At 41.6% G+C, this 24709-nt stretch overlaps 2 protein-coding genes across 6 annotated transcripts in view; one reads left to right on the forward strand and one right to left on the reverse strand.

Moving 5' to 3' along the window:
• Window positions 1-35: 35 nt before the first annotated feature.
• On the forward strand, window positions 36-12098 carry MFSD4B (major facilitator superfamily domain containing 4B). The gene is given in 6 exon segments (XM_019734950.2): window positions 36-421; window positions 2035-2203; window positions 3568-3684; window positions 4934-5936; window positions 5938-6148; window positions 6150-12098. Coding segments are annotated over 6 exon segments (1830 nt in total). The 5' UTR covers window positions 36-250; the 3' UTR covers window positions 6309-12098.
• Window positions 12099-23009: 10911 nt separating this feature from the next.
• REV3L (REV3 like, DNA directed polymerase zeta catalytic subunit) overlaps window positions 23010-24709 on the reverse strand; it is a 153539-nt gene continuing 151839 nt past the window's right edge. For all 5 annotated transcript variants that reach the window (XM_074333449.1, XM_019734939.2, XM_019734942.2 and 2 more), the window contains one exon: window positions 23010-24143. In XM_074333449.1, coding sequence (XP_074189550.1) covers window positions 24003-24143 — 141 coding nt within the window. In that variant the 3' untranslated portion in view covers window positions 23010-24002. The remainder of the gene's footprint in view (window positions 24144-24709) is intronic.

Raw genomic sequence — 24709 nt, forward strand, 5'->3', positions numbered from 1 at the left:
GCTACGTGATCTGCGCAGGCGCCGTGCGCGCAGGAGGCCGAGCGTCCGCAACTTCCAATAACCTGGCGTGTCCCAAAGTTCGACTTCCCGGCCTTCACTACGGGCCGCCCCCGGGGAGGTGGCGCCAGCCGGGACAGCCAGGTCCGCAGGAGTCGCGGAGCCGGGACTCGGCTCGGAGTTACGGAAGCTCAGTTGCGAAGCCGGGCGGCCTCAAGACCGCTTCTCCCGAGCCGCCGAGCTGGAGTTGGAAATGGAACTCCGTGCGGCCGGGGCTCCGGCTGCCGGACAGCGGCTCCTCCAGGCCGATGCCCCCGCAGAGAATGAGCCGAAGGCGGTGGCGGGCTCCGGGCGGAGCGGCGGGGCTGGGAATCGGCTGCGCTGGTTCACCACCGTGATCCTGTGTGCATCCTTTCTGGGGCTGGTGAGAGCCGGGGCTGGAACCCTCCCAGGCCGGGGCGTGAGCAGGCGTCCTGTAGAGAAAGAACAGTGCAAGTCTCGCCTCCCCCAGTTGCAAACTGTGTGACCTGGGGCGCGTTAATCCGACTGAGCCTCAGTTTCGTAATCTGGGAAATGGGCACAATTCGAATCTTGGAGGGTTATTGTCACGTGCGAAATTGATTTTCCTAATATATTTCCCAGCTCCAGCAAACCTTCCTACCTCTCTTCCGTGGGTGGGGTGATGCAAAAGGTGTTGTCAGATCTATAGCCGCCATTGCCTACCCCCAAATTATTTACACAAAGTTGCTTTTCTGGGATTTCCTTTTCCTCTTCTCACCAAATTCATCCAACCCCTTATTTTTGCAGATAGGGAAGTAGAGTCAGAGAGGGAAAATGACTTTTCAGGATGACACAGCAGGTTAGGTTGTAGAGCCAGGAATAATATATCACTTATTCTGCCCACAGTCTTATGTAAAACAAACCTTCAGATCCTTCAGTGATTTTCTTAGAGCAGACTGGAAGGCTCCAAGCTCCTTTTGCCAAACCCTTTGCCCTCCTTGCGATTCCCTTATGTCTGGAAACCTCTGCCTCGTCACTTGTCTTGACTATTGAGGAGCTGGGGAGTAGGGAGAGTGAATCCTCTGAGGAGAGTGGTCACGGCCGGGCATTTGGAGTATTTCTCTGAGCCACAACTAATTCTTAGAATATTTTTGATTTGAAAAAAGAAAAATTATTGAAGATGCTTGGTGAACCCTGACAGTGTGTGCCAGGTCCTGTTAAGTGTTTTGAAGGCAGGCTCAGCCTTCCTTCCACGGTGCTTGCTCCGCACCTGTGCCCTAGCTTGGGCGTGGGGCGCACCCAAGCGTTTAGAGCAGAGCAATGCAATTAGAATCAATTACTCTTGAAATGTAGACCAATTAGAAATATTTTTAAAGTGTCCAACGGATTTCCTCTGAAAACCAGCAGTAGCTCTTTAATTCTTGCTAACGCTACATTGTCTTGGGGTAGAATTTTATTTTTAAAGTCATTGCATATACGTGTGTGTAATATTTTCTAAGAAAGCCTTACATACTGTATTCCTGAGGGCTTGGGCAAGTCTTTGAAGAAAAACATAGGTTTAGAAACTTTTACATTATTTATCTCTTGTATGTTTTATATGTGTAATTCAGAGGAAGGACCCCACTTGCATCCAGAAATACTTGATAAAATGTTTAACATCTAAATTCTTGTGTTACTTGTGAATGTGGTGTATTTCAAAGTACACAAAACAATCAAAAATTATTTTAATGTTACAAGTTCCTAACTGTTAATACAAAATAGTCTTTTACAGTATTGTTCAAAAAGGAAACAATTGTAGCAAAACACCAAAAGAAATACTTTTTTAAATATTGAGAGTTAAAACTAGAACAGTAGGAGGTGGCACACCAGAACACATTGTCATCGTGAATTTTTCCTGACTGTGGAACTTAAAGTAATCCCTACGTTACATTGGAGTCCCCTCATCCCTTTGTAATAGTGAGAAAAGCTACCACATAGATAGACATTATTTTAATGACTGTATTAATAAATAAAACCTTTTGTCTTTTAAAATTTTAGGGATTGAGTGTCGCTATACTGGGACCCACGTTTCAAGATTTGGCAACAAATGTGAACCGCAATATCAGCAGTCTTTCTCTGATTTTCGTGGGCCGTTCCTTTGGCTATTTGAGTGGCTCTGTGATTGGTGGAGTTCTTTTTGACTATATGAACCATTTTCTACTTTTGGGTAAGTAAACACTACTTTTACCTTCTTTATGACCTTTAAGGAATTTATAATTTGTTTTTAATTGGGGGAGGGGAACAGGACTTTATTGGGGAACAGTGTGTACTTCCAGGCCTTTTTTTCCAAGTCAAGATGTTGTCCTTTCAGTCTTAGTTGTGGAGGGTGCAGCTCAGCTCCAGGTCCAGTTGCTGTTGTTAGTCGCAGGGGGTGCAGCCCCCATCCCTTGCGGGAGTCGAGGAATTGAACTGGCAACCTTGTGGTTGAGAGCCCACTGGCCCATGTGGGAATCGAACCGGCAGCTTTCAGAGTTAGGAGCATGGAGCTCTAACTGCCTGAGCCACCGGGCCGGCCCTATAATTTGTTTTTAAATATGAAACGTACTAGCTAGCAGAATGGTTGACAGCTTAGTTGGGTAATGTTGGGTGTCCTAAATGGAACTCAGGTTTGCCTAGGGCCTGCTTTCATCTTGGCAGTTACAGGGAATCTATGTTGGAGCACTCTGGAAATTTAGATTAACCCTAAAGTGTGCTAGTGATCCTTAGCCTTCCCGACTGTCACTGTAATTTAGGCACCACCCCTGAATCACATACTAATTGTCCAAAGAGCTCTGCTTGTCAGAGTTCAGGGCAGATCTGGGGTCACCATAAGTCAAAATAAACTTGAACCTGCCTAAGCCAAAGCCTGGACTGAAAATGAAGGGTGGGGGTGTTGAAATGATGTAGGCTAAATGTTTGTCCCTGCTGCCCAATGTCAATGATGACCCGGACCTTTGTACCTCACCCTTGAAATTGTAAAGTAAATTGACGTGTTTAAAGAAAGTTTGGATGAATGTGATAAAACTGCTTTGGAAGTAAGGAGAATAATTTACTATTGTTGATGAATACATAAACAATCCTCTGATTTCCAAAGTGGGTTGAAAGAATATATTCCTTTCATTTCCCTCCCTATTCCCCAAACTAACTTATTTAATACATTTGTACTACTAACTACTATAGTAATTGCATTTTATTTATTTTTATCTTTTTACCTCATATCTAAAATCTCTTCTGGTTCTTAAATATGAAACATTTAAATAATTTTTGAGCTGTCTGTTTTGCTATAAAACTTTGCCTTGTGATATAATTTATAGTTTGATTCTTAGCAGTGCTATAAATGTATTCATATTAGAATAACTTTTATAGTCCATAAAGATTATAAAAGCTTTTAAGTGTAATAACCATTTGTAGAAGATGAATCTCTCATTTCCTGATTATTACTCAGTTTTAATTTGACCTGTTGTGCATTTTGGGGGAGTTTGTATGATGTCGATTCGATCCATGACTGCACGAATCCTGTTTCTTACTGCTGACTTTCACCCTTCTTCTCAGGGGTGTCATTGTTGGCTACCACGATTGGCCTTCATCTTGTTCCATTTTGTAAGACAGCAGTGTTACTGACTGTCATGATGGCCGTCTTTGGTGTTTCCATTGGCATTATGGACACAGGTTAGTGAGCCTTTTAGTGTCATCTCTGGGAGTAGGGACTTTCTACCAGAAAAAAGTAGAGCAGGTGATATTGTCATTCGCAGACACTGACCTACTGAGTTGGTTATGGGGTCACCCCATCAGAACCACCCTTCTGGCAACTACTGTTTGTCAAGTAGGGTACCTGTTGTTGAGTAGCTACAGAATGAATTTAAAGAATTTTGTTCTAGGAGAGATTGTTGATTTATAGTATCCAAACAGGGAGGGGCCCACCCCCCATGTGGGTAATTACAGTGCAGGTGAGTGGGCTTTCGTTTCAGGATAAAACTTTATCATTATCGTATGGGAAGAATTGATGAGTTAATAGGTGAAACGAAGTTTGGAACCATTATTTGGCTGAGGAATCATAGAAGCACTCTGCCTTTTGAGCTAAGAGAAACCTGTGCTGTATATTATCTTCCTTTTCTTTCAAAAGTTCCTGCCCTCCTGTAGGACATCCTGTCCATGTATCTTGATATCTTTTAAAACCTACTAAGTAACGTACATGACATTTGTTCACCCCTAAATCCAGCTTTGTCCCCCTCTTCCCTGCTCTACTATTATTTGATAGATTGGGGAAATATTTTATAATTTACGCTTAGTTCGGTTGTGAAATTACAAGGTAAAATTGTATGCTTATCTGCAAATGTGTTAAAAAGAAAGAAAGAAAACCCAAGCCTTGCTGCTTCTTGCCCTTCACCTTGCAGGTGTATAGATAGTATAAGTGTAGAGCTAGACAGATCCTTGTTTCCTGTAATGGGCGCAGCAGAATCCTGTAGTGTTCAGATTCCCGAACATGTGTTTTGCATCTGCTGTATACATACATAATTTTCCTCAAGTGGCTACCAATTGCAAGTACAGAAAGATTTGGTAATTTGGCCACTATCTGATGGTAATACATATTTAAAATATTTATAAATAAATATATAAACATCCCTCACCCCTAGCCTGGTATTAGAACTGTATTATAAAAAGCCTTGCGTGAAGGTGCCTGGCTCGAGGAGGTAGTGGTTTGCTAGCTTGTAGAATTCCATGTGAGTATTTGATGTTACAGTGCTTAGTTAGTTATCTGGTGGGCTCCTTAGTCACAGAATTGGCTTAATTGCAACATTTAATAACTCAGAATATTATCGTCCTTGTGCCGTGTAAAACAGACTCATCTTTCTGATAGTAATGCACTTTTTTTCTAAGTTATTATGATGAAATAACTTTCCCCATCTTTCGTTGGTAGGTGGTAACGTCTTAATCTTGGCTATTTGGGGGGACAAAGGAGCCCCACATATGCAGGCCTTACACTTCAGTTTCGCCTTGGGAGCCTTTTTGGCTCCACTGCTGGCTAAGTTGGCACTGGGCACAGCGGTGTCTGCTGAAAACCACGCAGAGGCTGACTTGAACCATTCTGCCCTCCACCAGGCATCTGGAGCTGACTCAGAATCTCTGTTTGGAGTACCTGACAATATGAATTTACTGTGGGCTTATGCTGTTATCGGTGCTTATATGTTTATAGTTTCTGTCTTTCTTTTTGCTCTGTTCTTAAAGAAAGGCTCAAGGCGGGAAAAAGCAAAATCATCTGCTCAGAGGTCTCGAAGAGCTAAATATCACAATGCCCTTCTTTGTCTCCTTTTTCTCTTCTTTTTTTTTTATGTTGGAGCTGAGGTAACATACGGCTCTTACATTTTCTCATTTGCAATCACCCATGCCGGCATGACCGAAAGTGAAGCGGCTGGGTTGAACTCCCTCTTCTGGGGGACCTTTGCAGCCGTCAGAGGCCTGGCAATCCTTTTTGCTACATGTTTACAACCTGGAACCATGATTGTGTTGAGCAACATTGCCAGCGTGGCGTCATCTTTATTTCTGGTGCTTTTCGATAAGAGCCCAACTTGTCTGTGGGCAGCAACGTCAGTGTACGGGGCCTCCATGGCAACCACGTTTCCCAGTGGTATCTCTTGGATTGAGCAGTACACGACCATCCATGGGAAAGCTGCAGCATTTTTTGTAGTCGGTGCTGCCCTGGGAGAAATGGCTATTCCTGCAGTGGTTGGAATTCTTCAAGGAGAATATCCTGACTTACCTGTGGTTTTGTACACCTCTTTGGGGGCAGCAGTAGCCACTGCTGTTTTATTTCCCGTGATGTATAAATTAGCCACCTTACCTCTTGGTCGTCAGCAAAAAGAACACAGAAAAAGTGAAGACCAGAAAGCTTTGCTCTCTAGCTCTGGGCTAAATGACTGTGAGGGAGAATGAAGGAGAAGATGCCAAAAAATGGAATGAAATGGATATTGAAGTGATTGAAATGAATGATACAATGAGGAATTCTGTAATAGAGACATCTAGGAATATTTTGATGGAGCCCACAGCAGAAGTCTCCAGCCAACTCCACTCAAATACGTTAGTGTTTGAGTCCTCTCCAGTGAATACGGGCAAGCCCCCTGCGAATCACCTTGCGAGAAACCGGGACAAAAGGGACTAACAGAGAAGATGGATTATTCACTGACCTCCGTGAAATAATCGCCAGCTCTAAAGAGGCCGGTCAGAGGAGAGCATTAGCAGATTTTCAGCATGCTTTGGAGATCAACATTTCTAGGTCAGAGAATAGCAAATGCTAAAGAGTTTTGCGATGTTCTGTAATTCCCAGAGTCTTTCATAAAGAACCAGCGGTCTCACAGCAGGATCTGGTGGTGATGCTAGTGCTTGGCATGTGGCAGATTAGGTAACATTTTGCGGTCTCCACGTGTCAGCATGCAAAGAAGGCATCTGTTTTGGGTACTGCCTTAGTAGGATGAAACCATCTAATTGACTCCATTAGCTGATCAATGATCAGCCATCAGTATTCTGCCAGGGAAGTTGATGAGAATCATTTCATAAAAGAACATTTTTGAAAATAGATAGATTTTTATAAATTGCTTGACCCCGTCTATAGCATTGGTCCAAAGAATGTTAATGTCTCATTTGGTTTCGGATTTCTATGAAGAGGACACAGAACAGGGCCCCAGAGACCTGGCTCATGCCTCCGACTGATGCTCAAGGGCCTTCTGGCCCTGCACTCATGCACTGAACTTAGGCCGCTCTCGTTTGTCTCATCTGACCTGTGATTCTATGAGTAAAAATGAGATGATTTTCAAACTTGGAATCCATAAATTTTAAAGTTTGTGTAAGATGTCTGCTAGAAATGAATATGTGTCATTCCAGTCTTCATTTCAAATGAGAAGTGAAACAACATTGATAGCTTTAAGAATGTGCTACTGATTTTGAATATGGGTCAAATTAAGAGACTCGATGTTTAATACTTTATTTGAATAATTATTGGAAGAATACATTTTTACTACTGTACTTCACTGATTCTGAGATGTACCTATTCTCATATGTTTAACATTTCTGAAATCAGAATATGTCTTAAAGTCAATCATTTACTGTTGTGATAAAATATGATTGACAGTTTTTTCCATATACATATATAATGTTGCATTTTACAATCAGTATCTTAGATTTAGTAATTCATTCAATTATGGAGATTATTTTTACAGACATTTAAAAAGGAAAAGTTATTTTTATATGCTCATTTCCTCTATGTTCACCTGGGATTTGGAGATGCTATATTCCGACTTCCAGAGCTGTTTGGGAGTCACTTCATAAATAGTAGGGCTGTGGATGAGGTCTCTTGAGGTCCTCTGCTTCCCTCAGTGGCAGAGTCTGGGTCTGCGCCTGCTGTTCCAGGATTCGCTCCTCATTGAGTCTGCTTAGTAATCATACTTCAAGCCCTGTAAACCAGACTGCTAGTTGCATTTACAATGAGGCATAGTCTTTTTTTCAGCGACTGGTATCACATATCCAGGGCTCCTTTCTGAGTTTGAATACCTAGGAAGCCAAAGTAATGATTAGAAAGTGGCTTGGTGCCTAGGAGTCAGGGATCACAAAGGCTGCGTCATCTGAGTATGGCAAAGCTGGTGTGTGCTATCCTTTGGTAAATGACTAGCACTGATGACAGATTTTCCCCACTTTTCCTTATCAGGTTTTATGCTGAATAACATCTGATTTCTACCTGATTGCAGTATATCTGCTTTCTCTTATGTAATATCCAGAAATTTGCCTTTGTTTTTTCTTAAGTGAAGTACAGTACCTTTCTTGACCACTGTCCATTCACCTCATATACCTGCCACAATATTGGTTCGTAATAATTATCTAACAGTTTAGGACAGGGCTACTGGAGAAATTAACAGTAAAAAGCCTATTCTTCTTGCTCTTTTTATACTGTATTTTCTCTTAGCCAGAACTTGGAGATTACCTCTGCTTCATTTATTATGTTTCCTCAGGTTGTTGGAATTTAGGCAGTAGCAGTGTTTGGCAGCTGGGAAGTTTGCTTAGAACAGGGATTCTACCTGCAGCATCTACGTTTAAGGGGTAGAAGATGCAGCTCAGGGAGGTCAGGGTGGTAATGAGAACATGACAAAATTTAGAAATCCACACTGGAAAATCCACTAGCATTCTGCACACCAAAATGTGAATGGCCATATGAGATTATAGGCCTTGTTCAAGTTTGATCGTGTATTTCCATATTGGAAGGATAAGACTTAGTACGATTCCAAGAATTAGCATTCATCCTAATAATCAGTTTGTAAGAAAGTGTCTACTGCTATACAAGTAACCAATACGGAAGTTTTCTTATTACTGTGTAACAAATTACCACAAATTTAGCAGCTTAACATAGCAGACTTTTATTTCAGTTTCCTTGGTCAGGAATTTGGGTACAGCTTCACTGGGGCTGTCAAGGGCTGCAGTCAAGCTGCTGGGGAGAGCTGTGCTCCTTTCTGAAGCTCAGGGCTCTCTTCAGGCCCGTGTGGTTATTATAGGATCCAGTTCCTTGCTGTGGTAGACTGACGTCCCATGTTTCGCTGGCTGTCACCTGGCACCAGTCTCAAGTCCTAGGACCTCCCTCAGTTCCTTGCCATGTGGCCATCTCATGGATCCTCTCACAACCTGGCAGCTTCTCTCTTCAAAGCTAGCAGGAAAATCTCTTGCCAGGCTGGTAAGCTGGAGGCTCATAGACGATAATGTAAATACAGGAGTGACATCTCATCACCTTTGCCATATCCTGTTGGCTAGAAACAAGTCACAGGTTCTGCCTACACTCAAGGGGAGAGTGTGATTCATTGGGGGTTATCTTAGGATGTCTCTGTACTCAGGGACCTGCAAAATCAAGGTTCAGGAGAGCTAAAAAGTTTGAGCTGGGGAGAAACCCCTTCAGCAGTCACTGAAAGTGGTTGTAGGTACAGCCCACTGAGTGTCTTGTGTGGGGCTGGGGGCTCCCCATAGGCCAGGCTGACGCTCCTGATAGGGGAGAATCTTTCTCATGTGTGGGTTACCTCAGAATTATACTTGTTTTTCCTTGACATTTTATTGTATGTGCTTTACCACTATGTTTTTAACCTGTTCAAATGCAGCTTAATATGAAGCAAATAGGTAAATTTCAGTTTAATTGTATATTCATAGTAAAGTGCATAGACACTCTGAGAGCATTTTTCAATTACTGTTGTTTTTCAAAGAAAGATCTTTTTAAAAAATCAGTTTTTATTATAATGAAGGTATTTTAAAAAGGTCATGGTAGAGTGGTAGAAAATCAGGGAAATACATAAAAATATAAGGAAAAAGTGTAACTAATTCATAATCCTAAACACCTAGAAAAGTTCTTAGATTTCTCCTCATTTTAATTTCCTAAGTAAAGGGTAAAGGGGTAAAAAAATTTCCTCCTACCAGATACAGTGTCAGAAACAACTTGAATTTTGTGTCTAGGGAACGTTACCACTGTAGTTGCTGGACAGGTTATTAGTTTAGTTTGAATCTTGAAAAATGTGTAAGACCCAGATTATACATAAAATAATTTTTTTCCGGGTAGATTCATTGTATAATCAGGATTACTTTCTTATAACCAGAACTCTGGGTTTACCACGGCAGTGTTACCACTCAATCTTGCCATTTACTAGTTATTAGTAAAATAGAGCTTAAAATTCCTAATGGAAATAGACGTATTCTTCTGGGCTGCCCTCTGTGTTTAAGTGCCGCTTGTTTTGTTCATAGTGTTATGAGCAGGTGTACATATGTGAACCCATAGAGATTTTGTGTGTTTGATATTTTCTGATACGGAGGGGGTGCAGTGGGGTTTGAGGTGGTAGGAAAGGGATTTAAAAAAGCTTAAGGTATGATTCGAAGTTTGTGAGAAATGTTCCTTTATTGAGATGATTGTAGATTTACATGCAGTTATACATGGTATTTTATTCCAATTTGCTAAGCGAGGGATACTTGCTCAGTAAGGTGAGAGCTAGACTAGTGCTTTGCATACTTTAATGTGCGTTAGAACTGCTTGTTGACATACGTGTTCTAATTCAGTAGGACTGGGGTAGAGGCTGAGATTCTGCATTTCTCGAGTTCCTAGGTAACGGGGTGCTGCTGGCCCAGGGACTGACCACACTCTGGAGAGTAAGGTCCATTTTTTGGGAGTGTCGAATTCTTTAGTACTTTTGGGAATTTGGTGTGTTTTGTTTTAGCCTTTCTAGATCTGACCCTATGTCTTTGGGAGTGTGCACCCCCTGCTCTCACTCACACGCCAGGATTCTATTCTGCGTTCTCTTCAGTCCTCTCTATTTGCCATGTTGGCCGTTACGTATTTATTTCACCATGTATTGATTGCTTCCTGTCTGGCAGTTTCTGTGGGAGGTGCTAGGTATACACTGGTGAAAAGATCAGAAGGTCCCTGCCTTCACGGAACTTACCCTCCAGTGTGTTCCTGAACTGTCCAACGGGACTTCCCATGATGATGGAAATGTTCTACATCTGCATTGCCCAGTAGCCGCTGGCCGCCTCTGGTGAATTGAGCCCTTAAAATATGGCTAGTATGACAAAGAGAATGAATAATTTAAATACAAATTTATCTACATTGGCCGGTGGCTCCATATTGAATAGCACATGTCTAGTGGGAGAAACAAGATGTTAAACAAGTAATCACACAAGATACTTCCAGGAAGGCTTTATTTCCTGTTGTACTAGAAGTTAATACCTATCTGGGGTCAGACAGGTTGTGAGAGATACCTTGTCAAATAGTGCAATATAAATTATCATGGCTCTTAAGAAATGCCTGGTTTTATGGGTCGTGATGGTAGACAGTGGTGCTTAGTGACCTAAAAGAGAAAGTTTGGGCCTTCCTTGTGTGTCAAGGAAGCAAACCGCGGCTGGTGACTTTGGTTGTCAGGAGGATTTCAGCTCTTTCTCTTAATGCACTTTGGCCAGTTGGCATTTGAGCTAGGTTGAGCTTGAATTTGATTTTTATCCAAGTGTAAACAGTTTCCTATTTAATGATTTAAAATTTTGTAACACCGTTTTTGCAGTCAAAACGGTGATTATTTCTGTGATTATTTTAGTTATATCTTCTCTTGTCCTCTATTTCTGCCCTGCTTATTTCTTTTAATTCTTTCAAACGTGATCCCATAGCTTCTTGCACTGTGGCTGTTAATTCTTGTGTATTGTTTCCATATCTTCCTTTTAGCTTATATTTTAATTGCAGAATGCTGTTAGTGTCTGGTCTCTACATTTAGTGCAGCGTGCCTTCGATGCATTGGGTTGTGTAAGTTAATGGAGGGCCTGGAGAATTGTTTCGAAGTTGTTTGATGGTATGAGTAACTTAAGGGATTGGGCTTTTTAGCTTCCTAACAACTTGTTGAGTTTATAAGGTGCTTTTAAAACATTATTTATTTTTAATTGAGACAAAATATACAGAACAAAATTTTTTATTTTAACCGTTTTAAGTGTATAGTTCAGTGGCATTAAGTACGTTCACATTATTGTGCAGCTTCACTGACGTCAACCACAGAGCGTTTTGCATCTTGCGAAAGTGAAACTCTGGCCCCATTAAACAGGAACTCCTCGTCCCTTCCTCAGCCCCTGACAACCGTCACTGTACTTTCTGTGTTTACAATTTTTTTTATCTGAAAGATCAGTGATTTTTAGTTTATTTTTTAATTTTTTAATTTCAGTATGGTTGGTATACAGTCTTATATTGGTTATATTAGTTTCAGGGGTGGAATATAGTGATTCGACATTTGTATACCTTATACTGTGATCACCCCACTAATTCTAGTATCATCTTTACGAATTTGACTACTCTAAGTACCTCATGTAAGTAGAATCACATAGTATTTGTCCTTTTATGACTGGCCTGTTTCACTTAGCATAATGTTTTCAAGGTTCATCCATGTTGTAGCATGTGTCAGAATTTCCTTTGTAAGGCTGAGTAATATTCCATTGTATGTATATTTTGTTTATCCATTTATTTGTGGATGGAAACTTGTATTACATCCACCTTTTGGCAATTGTGAATAATGCTGCTATAAACATTAATGTACAAATAACTGTTTCAGTCTCTGCTTTCAATCCTTTTGGGTATATTCCCATAAGTGAAATTACTGGATCCTATGTTAATTCTATTTTTAATTTTTGGGGATACTTTCTTTTTATTATTGAATTAGATAGTGTCCTAATCCAGTTTTTCCAGAAAAGACCTGCTATAGGAAGAAGATAGAGAAACACAACTTTTGTTAGTATTGCTTCAAACTCTAGGCAGATTTTTGGTCCATTATAATCAGCTCAGTATCAAGTAAGTATTAATAAACTTCTTGTCCTGTCCTTGGAGGACCACGTACCATTATCATGTGTTTTGGAGTTTTGATGCCAGTTTTCTGCTAAACCAATTGTCTTGTGTCATGTGCTCCTTTGTTTATAAACTCTGGCCACCTTGGAGCCATATGGTGTGTGGTCGGTGACCCATGAGCTAGAATGGGCCTGAAGCCCTCAGGAGGTGGGGCCAGCTGCTCCACGCCTGTTTCTCACAGCAGCTCTGCCCCTCGGTGGGATTCCTCCTCTACCTTCTTTCTGGCCCATGCTCTGTATCTCTCTAGCCCGGAATCTAGAAGGAGCCTGTCAGATGACTTGAGCAGTTGCCATTGTTCTTACTGGGCAGAGCCCAGGTCAGGATTTGCGGGTCGTCCTATAAATGGGCCTCCTTCAGATTGGTGCTTGCTACCCCCATCCATCTGCACTCCTCCCCACACTGTTCTGAGGCAGGAGCTGCTGCAACCAAAAGGGATGTTCCCCTGTCCGTTCTGTATTTAGGTGGTGCTGGGCTTAATCACTGTGTGCTGGCGGATGCCTGAATGGGATGCGCGTTGTCAGGCCCTGGCACTGATGGGCTGGTTCATGTTTTCAATCGGAATTGGAAAAACAGAATCACACCAAATTGGAGACCCTTTTTGAAGACCTTATTAGACAAGGTTAGTAGTGGACCATTTGATTTCCACTAAGGAGGAAAGCTCTGTCCTCAGGGCAGCATTTATACTTCAGTGAGGTACACGAGGATTTGCAGTTTGTGAGAGCTCTGTTACAGCTCTAATATCTGTGGACCAGCAGGTGTCCGAGTGCACGCATTTCAGTCTTTAACAGGTATCTAGGAAACACTTACCACGTTCAGTGCTAACTCTAGGAATACAACACAGGACAAGGCAGATGAGGTCCTTGCTTTCACTGAGCTTGTATTTTACTATTTCAGGTAAGATTTGCTATGACAACTTTTCTGTTAGCTGAAAAGCCAGTAAAGCTTATTGTCATAGGTTTTACCCAGTTCCAGAAATGTCATTAAAGTAGCCATACTCTTGTTTCTGTGGTGTGTGTTTTTGTCTGTACATTTCCAGTATTTTTTCATGTAGTTTTTGGGGTCATTCGTGATTTAGAATTTTGTAAAACTTACTTAGCCTAATGTACTTGAAGTTAATGTAGTGAAAACCTGCTTAAGAAGGCTACAGCACGAGAGTCTGACACCAACCTGCCCGGGGATTTGTTGGTACAGCCAAAGGGCACGCTTATGGTTGGACTGCATCTTGGGTTTCACCTGTGGGCTGAGCAGGTTCTCATTTGTCAGCCCTTTCACTTACCACTTATCACTTGCAGAGAACTTTCTACCCTCAGGAGGAGATTACCCATTTCTGACTCTAAGCACTCTTTGGGTCTTTACCCTTGATGAAGACAGACTTAGAGACAGAAGCGTTTAGGAAAGGAAAAGTTGGCCTACAAAGAGAGCAAGAGAAGGACTGGCTTGCCAAATAAAAACACAAGTATTTAAAGGGAAAAAGCAAGACCTACCAAGGCTTCCAAGTGTGCGTTAGTCTGTGCCTGGTGGGAAAACACGAACTCACCCACATAATTATCATAGCAAAGGTTGTGATAAGTCTTCTGTCAGCACAGCAAAAACCAGGGGTAAAACTGCTTTGCTAGGGAGTCCAGGTTTATGGGAAATGTTCAAGGTTTTATTGGTTTTGAGATCGGAACCAGTTAAATGACTTTATTGCTTTTGGTTTATCTCAGGGTGTGAAGTGTGTCCCAACTGTGATGTGGGAAGTGCTTATAAAGCAGTGCAAAGTGACATTTTGCTTTTACATTCTCCAGAATCTATCAGCTCCAGGATGAAAAAGGTCCCAAGGGAAAAACGTGATTACAGAACATATTCTTGTCCCCTGGTCAAATTATAAGTCTGGTGATTTGTTCTCTCTCTCTCTCTCTCTCTCTCTCTCTCTCTCTCTCTCTCTATATATATATATATATATATATATATATATATATATATATAATCAGTTATATCTATATATGTAAAATCAAGGAGACACAGAACACTAGCTGTTAGTGCTGCTGTTACATTACATAGTCACAAAAAGTATACTGCTTGTTGTTTTACAAATTTTAAATCTTAAGGCTCATCTATGTGCCTTGAGGTTAGATTTTAGCAGCAGATACCTCAGTGAGTCAAGTTTCAAAGTAGTTGTGTTATCATTTTTATCTGTTTACCTGTGTTCAGGCCGACAGCTTGCAGGATGATAATCTCTTGTCTAGTTGTAGCTAGATTCCTCCCTGAGGTGGACCACGTCTTGCATCGTGAGCAAACCGCGGCCCTCGTGGTCTTCTCAGTATCCACACGACTAGGGCCTATGTGTCTCCTTCCCCGGGACTGTCCAGCACGGTTTCTGTGGCGCAGTGTTCACTGCTCTGTGGCAGCCGTCACTGGGTGACCTGCAGGAGGTACTCCTTCTCCTGGAAGCCTTTCAGTCTGACCGCCCCTCACACCACGTTTCATCTCTTCTGTAAGCCAATCTGGGGTGCGAACCAAGGATGACGGGCTTAGGACGCATGGTCGTTTGCCGAGAGTGAGTCCCAGCGGTCCCCGGGTGGACGCCGTGGCGTTGGGTTGCACTTCCATCTCTAGACAGCATTGGCCTCAGTCCGGCCGGACGGTGCGGGCTCCAGGGCGGGCTCCGGGTCCTGCCGGCACGCAGCTCCCACGGCTGGTTAGCGGCCTGGTCTGCGTGGGCCCAGGGGCGCGACGCAGGGACCTCGTCCATGGGATGGTCCGCGCGCCGCCGCGCTCCAGGCTGCCACTCTGCTCTGCTGGGTTTTAACCCTGGCTGCCGTTAGAATCACCGGGGAGTGTTCAAAAACGGATGCCCAGCATTTTTACTTAATAAGAATTTAATCGGTGTGGAGTGGAGCCCGAGTATTGCTATTTTTAAAAGCACCCCCGTCGTTGTAATAGGCAGGCGAGGTTGAGAACCACTGCTTTTATCAGCAGAGAACTGGAGCCTCTGCTAGTTACAGTGGTTTTCAAAGGCTGATTTGCAGCTTGGGTAAGTCACTCTGCTTTTGTAGATGCTTGAAATTCTGTGCACTTTCTCTGAAGGAAAACGGGAGAGAAAGAGCTTCCTTCCCTATTTCCTGTTCCCTCTGCTGCTGCCGCTTGGTCAGTTAGAGCGGGTAATCAGTACTGTTGTTTGACATCCTGCCCAAAATGCAACCAAACCTGGACATTTTGGAAGGTTGCCTTTCTAGACAGGTTTTCACTAATCAATTTTGATTTTGGGGACTTAAAAGAGTAGAGGTCATCTCATAGTTTTATTACATCGGCACGTAAGACTCCTCACATGGCTTTGTATGGTGTAGAAGCTTGTTTGAATAAAATATTGGTATAAACATTGATGTGGTTTACGGTAAGATTCCTGTCTTATTTCTTGGCTGTTTAAGAATTAATTTTGCATCTCTCCAGAAATTAGTCAAGAATATTTCCAGATTTTAGATTTTGAGTACTCCAAAATGTGATAGTTGTATTGGGTTCCTAAAATGTGAATAGTATTTTATTTTCACTTCACAGATATTTTAGAAATGACATCTAACATCTTTGATGACATCTAATATTTTTGGCTCTTCAGGCTTCTCTTAAATTTGTGATCTAATTTTTAAACTTACAACTTCACCGAAGAAGCTGTTACTAGCTGGATATCTTAGTTAATGTTTTACTTGAATAATAATTCCCTAAGTAAGGTGATTACAGATATGTGTGTTTCAGAATGGAAAAGAGGGTTTCAGAATTGCAGAAACTGGGATGCTTCTCCTTGCTTCCTCTGTGCAGGGCCCAGCAGCTGAAAGCCTGTGGTTGGTGACCACAGCCTTTTTGTTTTTTTTAACTTGTTTGAAACAACTGTAGCGCTAATCTGGTCAAATGCTTCTAACTTGGAGCAAGATTCAGGTGTATAGCAACCTCCCCACCCCCTTCACACTTTGTTGGAGTCTTGGGAACATGGTTAAAAGTAGGAAAGTTTAAGCTGAGAGAAACTAAATGACTACACTCTCCCTCATCCTAGCTGAGTGATTGTAAACGACACTCCAGGTGTCCTTCTTTGGCTACTACCATCTGTGAGCTCAGTGACCTGAGTTTGCCACTATGCACTCCACTCTGGGCGAAACTTTGCCCTATGCCAGGGACTCCAGGCAAAGTTTGGCCTTTAATGGCTCCTACACGAGGTCTGGCAATTAAGTTCATTAACTTGTTGCAACGATGTTGCTAACCTTTTTTGATATCAGAGGGATTTTTCATTATGAGTTTGTACTAACTGGACAAACAGTTCACCAAGGTTACTGTTTGGAAGTGCTGAAAAGGCTGCATGAAAAAGTTGGCCGACCTGAACTTTTCACCAACAATTTATGGCTCTTGCATCACGACAATGCACCAGCTCACACGGCACTGTCTGTGAGGGAGTTTTTAGCCAGCAAACAAATAACTGTATTGGAACACCCTCCCTACTCACCTGATGTGGCCCCCAATGACTTCTTTCTTTACCTGAAGATAAAGGAAATATTGAAAGGAAGACATCTGATGACATTCAGGACATCAAGGGTAATACGATGACAGCTCTGATGGCTATGCCAGAAAAAGTTCCAAAATTGCTTTGGAGGGTGGACTAGGTGCTGGTGTCAGTGCATAGCTTCCCAAGGAGAGTACTTTGAAGGTGACTGTAGTGATATTCAGCAATGAGGTATGTAGCACTTTTTCTAGGATGAGTTCACGAACTTAATTGTCTTACCTCGTAGTATCTATCGTTCCATGTGTGTTTGAGAATAATGTGTATTCTGCTGCTTTTGGATGGAATGTTCTGAAAATTTCTGTAAAGTCCGTCTGGTCTAGCATGTCATTTTCAGAGAATTAGAACAAACAATTCTAAAATTTATATGGAACTACAAAAGATCTCAAATAGCCAAAGCAATCTTGAGAAAGAACATGCTGGAGGCATCATGCTCCTGGACTTCAAACTATATTACAAAGCTATCGTAATCAAAACAGCATGGTATTGGCATAAAAACAGACACATAGATCAATGGAACAGAATAGAGAGCCCAGGAACAAACCTGTGCATATCAATGGCCATATCCTACAGACAGTAATGTGAATATTGGTCTGCTTGATGTTGTATAAATCCCTTAGGCTACCTTCACTCTTTTTCATTCTTTTTTCTTTTTGCTCCTCTGATTGGATGAATTCAACTACCCTGTCTTTGATTTTGCTTATCCTTTCTTCTGCTTCGTCTAGAAGTTGCTAAACACTTCTATTGTAGTTTTCAGCTCTGTGATTTCTCCTTGGTGCTTTCTTACATTTTCTCTCTGTTGAAATTCTCACTTTGTTCATGCATTGTTCTCCTGACTTCGGTGAACGTCTGTATGACCATTATTTTGAACTCTTTATCAGGTAAATCACTTATTTCCATTTCATTAAGGTCTGTTTTTCTGAGATTGTATCTTGCTCTTTTGCTTGGAACACATTCCTCCCTTCATTTTCCTTGACTCTCTGTGTTGGTTTCTATGCATTAGATAAAACAGCCACTGCTTCCAGTCTTAAAGGAGCAGTCTTCTGTAGGAAATGAACCCTAGCGTTCAACCCTGCCTGGTTCTTGGTTGTCTCTCACATCCGTTGCTTGTCCAAGCCGCCTTCTTTGTTGTTAGTGGCTCCTGGTAGTTGAGGGTGTGCCAAGACCTGTCATTGTCTCAAAGGGGAGGATCTCAGGCAGCACAGAGATGCCGGCTGATTGGGAGCCAGTCTCTCACACTGCAGCTTTTAAAGTATACCGAGATACCTGTTTCAGAGGCAGACCGGCAGGTGGATGTTTCTGTCCGATTCTTCTGCACTGAGCCCTGGGGTGACAGCCTAAAACTGTTTTGCTAAAATCTCGTTGAACCTGAGAACACAAGCCCACTGACCACCAGAGCCAGGCGGTCAGGGGTGTCCTCTGGGTGGCAGGTGCCACATGTGTGTACAAGCTCCTTCCCGAGAGAGAGCAGCAATCTGGAGCGAGGCAGAGGGAGTGGGAAGAAGGCACCCACTGGCTTTCCCCGTCGCTGGGGAGTACGGTGATCAGCCCCTTGATGTGTGTTCAATTAGAAGCCTGCCCCTCAGGTGTTGTCAATTAAGAGAAACTCATAGGCCTCTTTCCCAGGCCTGGTTTTATTCTGCTGCCTCATGGGCCCCAGGGGCTTCACCACGGGTGAGAGCACAGAGCCCTGTAAAAAGTTTGTTCACCTTGTGGGTCTTGTGGATACAAACCCAGCTGGCTTTCAAAGCTAGGTGTTTTGCGGAGGGGGTGGGGAGGGGGAGACAAAGGCAGGGGGGCTCCTCTCTCAGGTGCAGGTCTTAAAAGATGGGGTGCCAGATGTGGAGTCCAGATCCTTCGCTCCTCAGGGGGAAACTGGGAGTTGTGAATTCCCTCCCAGTTGTGTGTCACTGCGCTGGGGGTGGGGTTCATGGTGAGACTGTGTCAGCCTCTCTTACCCTCTCTGTGGTGGGTTATTTCCCTTGCCTGGTGTATAGGACTCACTCAGCTTGTTGCTGGGTTTCCTTCAGAGATAATTGCTCCGGATGTAGCCGTAGACTCGGTGCTCCATGGGAATAGGTGACTTCAGGAGGCTCTTGTACCATCTTGAACTGGAACCTACTTATTTTTAAATATGGATTATTGTTATTAGTACCGTGTTTCCCCAAAAATAAGACCTAGCTGGACAATCAGCTCTAATGCATCTTTTGGAGCAAAAATTAATATAAGACCCGATCATAAGACCGGTCTTATATTAATTTATGCTCCAAAAGACGCGTTATCCGGCTAGGTCGTTATTTTTGGGGAAACATGGTACATATAAAGCATATTTGAAAAAACAACAACAAACTATTGTACTCTCTAACCCTCCTTTTAACTGAATATTTTGACCTACCGAGGTGCCCAGGTATCTCACTTTATATATTAGGTTCCGGCTATTAGAAGGGCCCAAAATCAGGAACTGTGCTGTTCTCAGTAGAAGAGGCTATAAAAATACGTCAGCCCGCAAACAGCTTCTTTATAATAGTAGCTCTTTCTGCACACACACTATGCTAGTGTCTTTCATCATCTCCTTGAACCCTCAACAACCTGAGGAGGTAGGTGGTATTAGTCCTGTTTTATAGATGAGCCTATGGGCTTAGATGCTTTTTTCTTCCTTAAGGCCTACAGCCCACCCTCCCCCCAACCGAAACAAAATGGAGCTCGAGTTCAAATTGAGGTTTGTTCAAATTGAGGACTCCAGAGCCGAGTCCTTTTCACTAAGCTGCGTTACCTCTGCACTGAAGGTCCCCACATGAAAACTGACCTCGACGAAGGTGGGTCATTTAACCCCCTCATTCACTTTTGGTCCACTGTCACCGGGCTTCAGTCCCCACCTGTCCACAGAACTGCTGTGGCTCCAGTGACCACACTGGTTGCTACACCCTGTAATTTATTCCGTCATTTGTTTTTATCAGTAACACGAGTGACCTCCACAAGCCAGGCATCCTGCTGATGCTGGGAGATGTTGGGGAATATGTCAGACATGATCTCTGACTTCATCTGTAGAATTTAATGGAAAGATTGATGTTGAAGGACACAAAGAATCAACTATAACTGTTGCGTCAAAGAACACAATGATACGGGATCACAGGCTTGGCTCCTGGCGTTTGTGCCTTGGCAAGGCGTGGGGCAGGGGTTCTCACTACTATTCAGGATGCAGATTTCCCCTTATTCTGTGAGTGGCGTAGCTCATCCTGCCCTCCTGTGCCCAGGCTCTCCAAGTTCAGTGCTTCTATGGTGCTCATCTTTGTGGAATAAACCTAAATCAACCGTGTGAGGTGGGGACAGGGTCTACACCTGAGTATGCGGAGTCAAGCTGGCCTGTGAGGCTAACTACTCCTTTTAGGCCATCAGTTCCCACCTGGATCTTTTGCTCCTAAGCCTTTATGGAGTTCTCTAATGAGCAGTTTTGGCCTTCTCTTTCTTATTTTTGCGCTCCTTCACCAGAGGAGGGGGTGGCAAAGACATCTTCATCATCTTGAAGCCAATGTCGATTTACTTACCTGTCTCTCCCCAACAGACTGTCACGTACTTGAGGACGGGATTATTTTGGTATTCCTGGAGGAGCAAAATGCAGGGCACATCTTAGATGCTCAGCAAATATTTATTGAATTACTAATATGTTACATTTGCGTTAACTATTTTGCACTCACCCATATTTGCATTCGTAAAACCTCTATCAGATGATCAGGGCAGGTGGCATTCTGTTTTCAAAGAGTATTTTTAAACTTAGTATTTATGACCAAATTAGTTGCTTTTCCAAAGGGTCGCCTTCTCATCAGTGATCATGAGAAAGCCCAGGGCACTGGGTTTCCTTATTCTTATCCCATTAGTATGTCCTTGAAATCTCCTTGCCCTTCCCTCTAATGAAAGGCGCCTGTGGTGGCATCAGTAGCAAGTCGGGTAAAGACTCACAGGCAGTAAGATGGTATTTTGATTTAAAAATGCCTTCATCTGCCTTCCTGGTCATATTCTCTTCTCCCCAAATACACACAGAACCTGATTTATAAATCAAAGTTTCCTCTACAAAATATTTCGCAGTGTATGCCACTCTTGTGGGCTTGGCCAGAGAGACTAAACAGCTTTGGGTGAGGGTGTGGTGATGAGACAGACGCAATGGGTTTAAGCTGTGTCTTGACTTCCTCCTCAGACCCCAAATGCTAGAAACAATCCACAATTATTTTCCTATTTAGAATTACTCATTATGCAGAACTGGAGCATTACGGTATCAGATTTTATTCACTTTTATAAAACCCAAAATGGTTAAAGGTAACAAGTCTCATTACATTAGGGGAAAGACAGAGCTATTATGGGGTAACTGTGAGTACGCTTGGCAGACTGCCCTGCAAGAGGTGGTCTCGCTAAGAGAGAGGGAACATCCAGCCTAAAAATAGCTACTTGGGCTCTACTGCCTTCCTCCTCTTTTCCCTCTGTTCACGGCACAGCCCTAACAATGTCGTTTAGAACCAGGCTTATTTTTACTTTATAAAATCAAATATGTGAGTATTTTGAGAAACACTATTCTGAAATCGGTATCAAATTAAAACTTTATTTGCTAGGCCCTAAAGGTTTAGCTATTATGAAAATGAACAGCAGACTAGACAAAAAGCTCAAGATGACACAGCTACGAGATTTCATTAGTATAACATACAGCTCTGGAAGGGAAGTTTAGGTCATCAGGGCAAGGTGCTTGATGGCAGGGAACGTCTCACCCAAGACTAATGAGGCTATGGGCCTGTAACAATTGGCAGGGCTGAAAACTCTCTGGGTGGCCTGCTCTAGTCCTCGCAAGACTACAAGAATTCTATCTGCTCCGTTCAGATTTGTATCTGCTTTTCCCAATATATTGGCCTTTCCCACAGATGCTATTAGAACATTGAATTTCATATAGAACTGAGTATTACACGGCCAGCATTTGTTTCTCACTGTTCATTGGGATCTCTGTGGGATGAGATGGAGAGGTAGAATTGTAAGTAGCTTTTGTTACTGTTTCACATCTAGGGAAAGGCACTGATGGGAAGTGGGCAGAATGAGAGAAAATGTTTTAACAAGCTAAAGGGAATGTTTAATGAAACTGTTCTTCAGCATTATTCAGGAAATGGAGTTTGTTAATTTTTGTGCTCTGGGTGAAAAGACAAAACCTTATTAATAGTGAATTTAAAAGGGAGGAAAAATAATTAATGGAAGTATACTGAAAGCTACTTACAAAATATTGTTTTTTGGTAAAATAGGTCCAAGTTTCAGTACCCTCACAAGTGACACTCACTAGAAAAGCAAATGAAGCTAATTGAAGGCAGTTAGGTTCCAGCCTCCGAGGACTGTTCTGACAAAGGCGCTTCCCTGCAGGAAAGGGAAGCAGAGACATGCTATGTGCCTAAAACTGAGCTCGTTTGGGTCACTTGTGTTCAATAACCATTTGTTAGTTTAGTTGTGCCTAATTATAAAGAAGAATGGTTATTCTGTTGAGAAAACTGTGTCCAGTTACCATGATGAGAATTAAGTGGAAGTCCTGATAGCTCAGAACTTAGGAGAGTGATGGAGAAAACGTCATCCATGGCCACCCCCGCAAGGGTAAGAAAACCCTAATTTTGAGGACTAGCTCCAGTCTTCCAAACAAAAAAAGATCCCCCAGAAGTGGGGATTTAGGATGTCTGTAGGACTTAGGAGAAACAGGTGCAGAGACATGACTTGTATCTTTTTTATTGTATTTTTTAAATTGGCATTTTAAGTTTTTTCGCTTTCCCACTAGAAAGTCCTGGTTTTAAGATTAATTATATCTAAATGAGAATGAACACAGAAGATCTACTAACAACTCAATTCTTAGAACTCTGAAAAAAATGAGAGCTGAATTTTTCCTAGACTACTTTTGCTGCCTTATTTTTTTAGTCCTGAAGTTTAGGTAAGCGATCACTAACACCAGTTAGGACATAACGATTAGTTGAACTTACTTCATGAAAATTCAGAAAAGGATAGAGTAATATGTAACCAACGTAGGCTTATAAAACAGATGAAGATAATACCAGTTATAACAAAATAAAATAACACTGCCGTATTTAATATTTTATTCAATTTTAATATGGTTTCCATTATTAACTTTTAAAACAAAATGATTTCCAGTTTAGAAAACAATGCACTGACCACATAATTCCTTTTTCATTTTATACAGTTATACAAATATTCTAAATACACATTTTGTGTTCAACATGATGGCAAATAAGATTAACTGTACAGTAAATAAGGAAAGAAAATATTTAAGCATATTTAGAAGCAATAGAAATGTCTATACAAAACAAGCAAAAATGGAATAAAACTTTTTATTTTTAAAGTATTGCAACAGGCCCACAGGTTTGTAACAAAAATGTCTTTGCACAGTTCCTCACAATGCCCCATTAATAGCTAAAGCAAGACAGCGGTTTTAGAAAATAATGTTTCAAAATGCTACACATGGTACTATTGTTTGCACAGTTTGATCAGAATAACAACTCTACTCTGAGTCAAGCAAAACCTAGAGGAAATATACCAAACAACTTGAAAATCATTTGTATAAAATTCATTGCACATTTTACTCAGTTGTTTGAAAAGTAAAAAAGTGTATTTACAAAATATTTCGCAGTCAAAATTATAAAGTGAATGGATATCTCTAAGTAACACGTCCTGATACAGACAGTTCAAGGAAAACACACGAATGGTTTTTTTTAAAGAGGTTTTCAGTGCTCCTTCCACAGGGAAGTAAATATGATCTACTCAAATGGATTTACAAGATGTTACACATACTGGAGCAAATTCAACACCGGCATTATAAAACAATGTTAAAAAGGTGAAAGAATGAGGAATTTGTACATTGTAAGAAGTGAGCTATTCAGAGATCAACAAGTACAATTTTTAATTCAGTTAGCATAAAAGTCTTCATAGTCTTCAGATAATAGACAGACAATGAACATACTTGACTCGATGAAAGTTGAAAAAGCACCATGCACGACAGTTTAGTGGTAAACACTGAAAAAAAAATAGCACCTGGAATTCTGTGATATTGAGAATTTAAAACTGGTCTAGTAATTGCCGGAGATATGGTGCCTTGGATAATTCTCTATTTACTCGGGAGAGTTTGAAAAGTACTGGGCAGTTCAGAGAAACACACGGAATATGACGATCAAAGCAACCTGTACAGTTCTTGCATATCTGAAAGTAGAAAAAGAATACATAAAACAATAGGAAAATTTCTATGTGTATGTGTAAACATCAAACTTTTAATCCCTCCTTTCCGACCCACCGCAGATTACTGGTAGACATATGACACATAATACATTATAGAAGTTTCATTAATTATCATCTCTTTAAGGCCTAGGCTACCCTATGTTGAGACATTTCTAAAGGATATTAGAAATAGCCACAAAACAGAGCACAAAATTCCGTAAGGATTAAGTTCATCGTCGAGATCAACTTTCGTTTGTAGTATTTATAGTATTAGATTGTTGCAAAAGTAATTGCGGTTTTTGCAACTATAATCCTTTTTAACCACAATTACTTTTGCACCAACCTAATAGAATCCTATTATATGAAGATCCACATAATCAGCTACCCAATTACCTTTCAAAGACTGTCTCTTAAATGAGCTATAAACACTTTTTTCAGTTACTCAGATTTATCTTTTTATATGACAATCATAGCTATTCATTTTATTTCAGAAGAGAAAATGTCAGTAAAAAAAAAAAAAAAATCAAAGAATGTGATTTTGAAAGTGGTAG

The sequence above is a fragment of the Rhinolophus sinicus genome, linkage group LG05, assembly GCF_036562045.2.
Source record: "Rhinolophus sinicus isolate RSC01 linkage group LG05, ASM3656204v1, whole genome shotgun sequence".
In the NCBI taxonomy this organism is placed as follows: domain Eukaryota; kingdom Metazoa; phylum Chordata; class Mammalia; order Chiroptera; family Rhinolophidae; genus Rhinolophus; species Rhinolophus sinicus.